We start from the raw sequence: 8,768 nt of genomic DNA, 5'->3' as shown, positions 1-8,768 counted from the left end.
ACTACTACTACTACTACTACTACTACTACTACTACTACTACTATTATTATTATTATTATTATTTCATATTTTATAATTATCAATTTTTTATAAAACAAATATTTGTTAATGAACATTCAATTAAGCTAGCTTATTCGCAGCAAGACAATGTACTGCCAAAAAGAACTCTTAAAATGCATAAATATACTGGAGATTTATAAACTTTTAATTGATAATATTTATCGTTACCCCAAGATACGCTTTTCAATAGTCTTTCAGTTTTTTTTTCCATTTATTTCTTACATGAAATAGTTTAAGTACAATAGTATTATATTGTAACTTGAATTGTTATTTTATTTTGTAGAATTGTATTTTTTAAGATCATGAAATTGTCTTAAAAGAATTAATTAAAATGATCTTAAAAAAATATAATATAATAAGATAAATTGGAAAATATATTAAATATTGTATGATGGAATATTTTATTTATAAGTAAGCTAATAATTTTATATATTCATGGAAATCATTGTAAATCTACGTATATGAATTATATTTTAGTATACTTTGTTTATTTTTTTAATCTTTAGATTTATGTATAATCCGTGAACATGAATTTTAATTTTATTTTCAGAAATAGATAACACTATATAATGGAAAAAAAATTTATATAGAATTTATTATCTTTTATTTTAATGATGAATCTCTGGGCAATTTCGAGCTGGCGGAGGTAAAGGTAGTTTAACTGGTGTAGCTGCTATGTTATCCCATAGTCCAGGAAGTCGAGATCCATCAGATCCATTGCATTGCATTCCTAATTAAATATAATTTAAAATTATTATTTAAAATATTAAAATCAAAACTTAAGATTTTTAATATAAATATATATCACAAATAATGAAAAACCTAAAGGTGCAGCTTCATATAAATCATGTAAAGCTTGTACGCGAACTTTGGTCCACTCGATGCTTTTGTAATTTGAAGAGATGCCATTATCGGTGCTAATTGGTTGATTTTCCCATTCTTTCATATATCGAAAATAAGTTCTTAGAACATCATTGCTAATAGCACTTTTACAAACCTAAAAAATATTAATTTTTTTTATTAGTTTTTTCATCATAATATTCAGTAAAAAATGTAATTACCTCTAATCGAGTATTAGGATAATAGTGAATATAATTCACACACATTTCATCGGAAATGGCAAATCCACCAAGAGTAATATTTTCTTTATCCATTGTATTGTATGTACAAGTTGTTATTAACGAATCTCCCTAAAATAAATTTATATAAATTTGCTAAGTGTATGTAAAGATATTCATATATTTCTTTAATATAAAATATGTATTAGATTTTAATTCTTACTGGTAAAATAATAACAGGTTTTGGTAAAAGTCGAATTTCTTGAAAATGAGTGGAATAATGATTGTCATAATTTAATAAAGGTAATTCTTCTCCGTCTCTAATATGACGAGTAATAACTTTTATGCCTGTTAAATGTGTATGAAGTTGCGATGCGAAAATATGAATACCATGTTGTGGGAGACCAATGCCTGTACATTCTTGTATGCAATGTCCAGATAAAGTAAAAGCTTCCTATAATAATTTTATTAATTTTGATTTTTTATTATAATAATATATATCTTTTTTTTAATTTGCATTAATTTATTACTTGTCGTGGAGGAATAGCCATTTTATCAGTATATTCTAAGCCTAATTCAATTACACCAGCATCGTATTTCCGAAGACTTTTAGTAAGAATGAAACGAATTCCTGAAGAATCGATATTCCCATTCTGAAATTCAGGATTATTGTAGTGAATCTCCAGCATTATATAAGGATTAAAATCTTGGCCACCAATTGAAAGACCAGCCTCTTCTGGATAGATAAAAGCATCTGCTCCCATGGCCCATGCTGCTAAAACTTTCTTACATATCTTAAAAAGATAGAAAAAAAAATGATTTTAAAATTGATGAAAAATAATTATAATAAAAAAATTATAATATAGTTAAAATGATAATATTTAATATAAATAATAAATAAATTAATTCGTTGATAAATAAAAAATAATAAAAGAATTAGCGCACTTGAGTTTTCTCTGGTCTATCAGTTCCATCACAAGGACCATCATACATAGGAATTTCAAAATTTATTGGTCCAGCACAATGGAAAATTTCCATATGATGAACCAAATGTTCGTTGCCTGTTTGTATAACTGGACCAAATTGTAGGATATGATGTCTAAAAACAATAATTCGTAAAGTTATTAATTCCAAAAAATCTTATTGAAACTCACTTTTGAGACAAAATGGGAGGTAATTTTTGTACACGGCACCAATAAGTTGTTTCTTTGTTCGGTACTTTTACACGATCTGTTAATATTTCTAACTGCCAAGCATTTGAAGGAAATATTGGCTTCTTATGAAGCATCCTGATTAATTCTGTTCTAGACATACCAGAAGTTTCTGCATCGGATACTTGCAAACCAGTCAAAGATGATAATGGTCCTAAACCTTTTAACCATACTAAATGTGTAGTACCTCTCTATAAGTTTTTAAATATTTCTCTTTTGTATTATAAAATAATAATTAAATGATTAATTAAAAAATTGAAATATAGACCTCCATAATATAATCATTTTCATCGCAAGTATCAAATTTCCTTGAAAAAGTGAATTTTGTTATATTTCCTCTTCTTCTCCATGCAAAATTCTCACAATCCTGTTGCAAATCTAAATTTAATTTTCCTTCTTCATCTGCCCAAGCATCCTGAAATTTTAATGTAAATATAATAAAAATTTTGTATAACCATATATTAAAAATAAGTATTATAAATACTTGTAATTGAATTTGACGATGCCAATCAATCCATAAAACGCAATAATCGGCAGATTTCAATTTACCGTAGTCTGAAAAACCTATAGCGAACCAAGTATTGTCAATACTTGTATAATGAACTTCTGCGATTATGATCTCACTCATAAAATCAACCCTAGAAATTATTTTTGCATATATTTATTTTTCTATATATTATTTTATTATGTACTATTTTTAAATAAATACCTCCAATAGAAAGTGATATCTGAACTAAGCGGAATTGTATGAACATCTTTTCTTTCTGAATTATCTTCTCTATTTTGATAATGATTATGCCAAAATAAACATAATCCATTTTTTAAAATTATAAATAAAAGTAGCAAATAAATTTTTGAAAACATTTTAAGTTTTCTCAATTAATTTATGTTTTTTTATGAAATATTATTATAAATATTAAATATTAAATATTAATATATATATATTATAAAACTCTTTATTGACACATAATTTAAAAATTTAATTTCACAGATACGTTCATGATCCTTCGCTTTCTTATCACCAATTTCTACTAACAGCTTTTAAACGATCCGAAAGGACGAAGACTTCATATAATACTGCTTTGCCGCCGATTCTCTGCGGCGGTCATGCGCAGAAATATCACAATAATAAAATTATTTAAAAAAGACAATAATAAATATAATTTTTTTAAATAGTGAGAATTATAAAAAATAAAAAATAAATATATAAAAAATTTGGTTAAATATTTCAATAAAAATTATATTTGCAAACTTTGTAATATTAGCGCATGTGCAGAATATTAGTTTGAAATATTATTCGATTGTTATTAGAATTGACAAATATAAGTTATATTTAATTAATAAGATTACGAAGAAATATATAAATTCTTTAATATTTTAATGTTTTATATTTACATTTATATTTACATGTATCATAAATCTAAACTAAATAAATTTAATAAATATAAAAAATATATCAGTTTCTATATTAAATATATTAATATATATAAAATTTATAAATATATTAAATTTAGTTTAATATTATTTATATATTATAATTTAATATATTTATATAAATATAGTTAAATATATTAAATTTAATTTCAAAACAATTTTTAAATGATAATATAACATTATTCTTTTAAATTTTTCATTAATCTTTTATTAAATTCTAATATTTAATATTAAACTCTAATATCTATTCTAATTATATCTGGATTATATTAATTATATATTTTCATTTAAATATTAGAAGTTTTTCTCCTTATTAATATTCATCTTCTTCTAATTATTTGCTTGAAAATAAGTAACTTAGGTTATCAATTTCTAATAAACGGAAAATTACGTCGATTAGGGTCATAAAATCAAATTTAAGTAATGGAATCTTTTATATAATATTTCATTTTAAACTGGATATGAAATTTATTTATAACAATAATATTTGATTTAATCATATATTTTTTTGTTCAATTTTTTATATAATATTCCTTGTTAAATAAGAAAATTTGGATCTGAATTGAAATGTTTGTAATTGTAAATAAAAATATTTATAGTGTTAAGTGAATTTCGTAAGGAAAAAAAAATATTGGAACGTCAAGAAAATATCTTAATAATCAAATGCCAGAGAGCGCATATTGCATTCCAGTCATAGTGCGTGCTCCTCCTTCTGATCGTAATCAAGAAATTCCGCAATTCTTATTGAGAGAACAATTCTCACGAAAAGCATTATTCGAGGCAATAAAAAATAATATAAATAGCATCAATATCGAAATCAATTTTTTAATGATTCATTTCTTAAAAAACATTATTATATTTTATGTTATTTAAATTTTGTTTTTGATATTGAATTATTATAAAATTGATCAATTAAAATCTTTAGAATATAATTAAGTAATTATAATTAAGTAGATTATAATTAAATGCATAGTTTATGAAATTTTATTATAGAATTATATTATTATAGAATTATTATATTTATAAGAATTATTATAGAATTCTTTCTCATAAAATCTTATCTTTTTCAATTATAAAATATGCATGAAATATACAGAATTAATAAATCGAATCTTTATGAATCTTTATTATATTTATCTATCATTTGTTAAAATATTTAGAGGACTTAGAATTTATTTTAAAATGTTGCTTTAAATAATTGAAATTTTACAAATTTGATTGAATATAGAAAGTAATAGAAAAAAATATATTTTTTGAATATATTTATTTAAAATTAATGATTTTTATTCAGAAAATATATTATTTGTGCAAATAATTTTCAGAAATATAATATTCAAGATTGTTTTAGTTGGCAAAATATTTATTATATAATTATGAAAGAATAATAATAAATTGTGAAATATCATTTCAAATATCATAGATAATTTATATAATATTATTATTAAGATTCGTAAAATGATATAAAATTTGATAAGATTTATCATATAGATTTATTAGATTTATATAGATTTATATTAAAGATATTAAAAATATCTTTTATTATTAGATTTTAGGAAAGAGCAATTACGATCAAAAAAATATTAGTAATTTTTAAAAGCTGATGAGACTAGATTAAATATAATCGGACATTTTAAGCTATTATCATTTCAGCTAACTAGAAAAATCTATAATCTCATATGTAATTGCCTTGTTAAATTAATAGTAATAATTTTCACAAAAGTTACCATATAAACTAATAAAATCTTTGACTCAATGAAAATTAAATGTTTTATTTTATTATGAAATAATATTTTATAAAATAGCATATTTTTTTAAAAATTAATAACTAAATGCCTAAGTATAGAATTTTAATCAAAACAATTTTTATTAATTTTGATAAAAATCTAAGAAATTATTTAAATAGATATAAAAAAAAATTCTATGACAAAAATAATCTAACAATTATAAATAAAATATTAATTATAAATAAAGTAATAGAATAAATAAAAGTTCAAATATGGAAATATATATTTGCAAATATTTTTTTTTTAAATCAGAGATTAAATAATGAAAGATTGATAGTTCATGATGTATATATATGGATAGATTAAATATAAGATAAGTATATATGTATTTTGAATATTTAAATGTATATGAAATCTCTAATACATGAAATCTTTACACAACAAATAATTTTATTAAAATCAATTTTATTAAACTTATCATAAATAAGACTTATAAGTTGACTCAAATTAAAAGAAAAAAAAAGCAAACTATATTTTGAAAATAATAATTGCATTTGTATATTTGTAATACTTTGAATTTTACTTCATTGGAAAAACTTGGTCTTGATACGTCTTGATTGTCATAGAATTCATATGATTATTTGTTATTTTCAAATATTTCGATTTATATATGATTATTAATATTTTTTATTCAACCAAATAAAATTGCTAACTTAAGTAACAATATTGGAATGTTATATTCTGGAGTTTACATAGGACAGCAAATAAATTCCACTGGATTAGCATCATTCCTTGTGTAATCTGATTAAGTAGTGTATCTATATCTTTATTCGGTCATTCACAGTTACTGGGCGATTAAAATTTTCAATTATATTCAATTAAATCTCATTAAATTTCAACAGCAATAACTGTTTTGCTAAACAATTATATATTAGTTAATTGTTATATAATAAAATAAAAAATAAAATATAAAATAAAAAAAAATTATTTTATATTTAATTATAATTATACCAATTTTTAAATATCTTATTTAAAATAATCTTATTTCTTTTTATGTGAATTATGAATTATTAGAATTTTTATGAATTATTAAATATATATATTATCGATGATGCTTAAAAAATAAAGTATGTATCATAAATATAAAATGTTTAGCAATTGTAATAAAAAATTTTAATAAATTACTACATTTAAATAAATTACTCTTACTAAAAAAGAATTATTTATATAAATTACTTTTGTTAAAATAAAAAACAAAATTGCTATATAAATTAAACAGTTTTTAAAATTATGTTTTATTATATAAATAATTCATTTTATCGTTAATACATTCTCAAAATTTTTACAATTGTATTTAGTTTTAATTGTAATATTAGTATTACTACATATTATTATTACATCTTCTAAATAAAAAATATATTAATAATTTTATGAAGTCAAAACATATTTATGTATAATTTATTTTAAATTCATATTTTACTTTATTTATTCTCTTTATTTTACTCTATTAATTAATCAATTATTAAAATAGAATAATTAATTATTCTATTTTAAATTCATTATTAAATTGAATTAATAAAATATAATTAAAATAAATTAAATATAATAATTAAATTTAATTTTAATAAAGAAGTTTTATTAAAATAAAATAATTTTTTTTTAAGTATCTAAAATTAAGAAATATAATCTTATAGAATAGAAAAATAGAAATATAATCTTATACTTTTAAATAATAACACTATTATACAATACATTTATTTTGCACATAAAAACTTAAAAGAAGAAAAAACCAGAAGAAAAAAAAAGAAATTGATAAGATCATATTAATATAGGTACAGGGTACCATGATATTATGATCCAGCAGTGGTAACGGCATAACAAAGACGACGCCGGTTGGCTTATGCAGGGTAGAAAGGGAACATACAACTACTCGAAATTCTGGTCGACGGGTTACTGCGACAGTCGAGAAGCAGCGAGTGCTCGCGTTTGGACTTCAGTGTCGGAGCAACTGGTCCACGTCGTAAAGTCGCGACAAAAAAAGTATATCAAAGGAATGTAATCTCCGTACGAATGATTGATTTTTTATCCGTGTTCAACGCGCTTGAATATAAATTCTCTTGCATTACCCACGGTGAGTGATCAAATATAAAATTATACAAGAAAAAAACGAATGTATGACTCAGACGCGCACATTGCATCAAATAGAAATATGTGTTCTTTTCGAGACGACTGATCGATGAATCGTTCACGACTTATAAAAATTCGTAATTTCAACTTAATTTTTTTACGTGGAATTTTTTTATAAGGAGTTTTAGTTGCTATTCTTCTTTTATTTTGTTTAATTTTATTTTTTTTTAAGCGAAGTAGATAATGCTATAAGTTTATTCACGTGGTTACAACTTGCTTGCCGCGCGCTTATATCGTGCGAAGTTATTAGTTTTCTAAATTGCAAATTCTTTTGAATAAAAATTAGAATTTTTTCTAATTTAATATGAAAATATGTACATTATTTAGTTTATATATTTGGAAAATATAATTTTATTTAATGAAAATATATATGAAATATATATGAAAATATATATGATATAGATAGAAATTGAATAGAAATGATTAAAATAATAAAATTTAAAATATTTTTTTAAAAAATGATTATGCAGTGTTTTTGACATAAAAATTCATTCAATAAATATTTATTTATAAATTGCTAAATTTATTTAATATATCAATATTTCATTAAAATAATTAAATTTTATTAAATTAGATTTTATCATAAAATTTTTTTTACATTATATTACTTCTTGAAATTTTAAAATAAAATTTATGTTATTTTTATATGTATATATAATTTATTATCAGCAGAAAATAATTTAAATTTCTCTATTATTGAAACGCATTTGATTTATACTTTTACATTGTAAACAAAATTTAAAAAGATTTAAAAAGATTAAAAAATATCTAATATAATATTGTAATATATGCCTATTCAGGCCATTCAATAATAATTGAAAATTAGTATTTCGCATTAAAATGTACTACAATGACTCATATCAGATTGATAATTGGCGAATGATAAGAAGATTGAAGAAATCATAACTCTAGGAATTGATTTGATTCATATAAATTGCATCCACATAATATTTTTTGGCTAATATTTTAAAAATATTATTTAATTCCATATATTTAAAATAATATTCTATTATTTTATACTTTTTATCGCAATTAATTATTTTTATATTTTATTTTTTTGTATATAGTTTTACAAAAATACTAATTTTTTATTT

General features: G+C 21.0%; 2 protein-coding genes across 3 annotated transcripts in view; one reads left to right on the top strand and one right to left on the bottom strand.

Moving 5' to 3' along the window:
• Window positions 1–666: 666 nt before the first annotated feature.
• LOC102679996 (tyramine beta-hydroxylase-like) lies at window positions 667–3,372 on the bottom strand. Its single transcript, XM_006616196.2, has 10 exons — window positions 3,039–3,372; window positions 2,814–2,967; window positions 2,598–2,744; window positions 2,273–2,520; window positions 2,064–2,217; window positions 1,649–1,912; window positions 1,342–1,572; window positions 1,122–1,250; window positions 883–1,057; window positions 667–790 (listed from the first exon to the last, which is right to left on the bottom strand). Exons 1-10 carry the CDS (start codon window positions 3,191–3,193, stop codon window positions 669–671), a joined length of 1,779 nt encoding a protein of 592 aa, XP_006616259.1. The 5' UTR covers window positions 3,194–3,372; the 3' UTR covers window positions 667–668.
• A 3,957-nt stretch (window positions 3,373–7,329) lies between these two features.
• The window catches only part of LOC102679789 (putative phospholipase B-like lamina ancestor), a 9,693-nt gene continuing 8,254 nt past the window's right edge, over window positions 7,330–8,768 (top strand). For both annotated transcript variants that reach the window (XM_006616195.2, XM_006616194.2), the window contains exon 1: window positions 7,330–7,618. The gene's annotated coding sequence lies outside the window, so the exon portion shown is untranslated. The remainder of the gene's footprint in view (window positions 7,619–8,768) is intronic.

The sequence above is a fragment of the Apis dorsata genome, unplaced genomic scaffold, assembly GCF_000469605.1.
Source record: "Apis dorsata unplaced genomic scaffold, Apis dorsata 1.3 scaffold_256, whole genome shotgun sequence".
Classification (NCBI taxonomy): domain Eukaryota; kingdom Metazoa; phylum Arthropoda; class Insecta; order Hymenoptera; family Apidae; genus Apis; species Apis dorsata.
The sequence above is the reverse complement of the archived record's forward strand: the minus strand, read 5'-3'. Positions and strand labels throughout refer to the sequence as shown.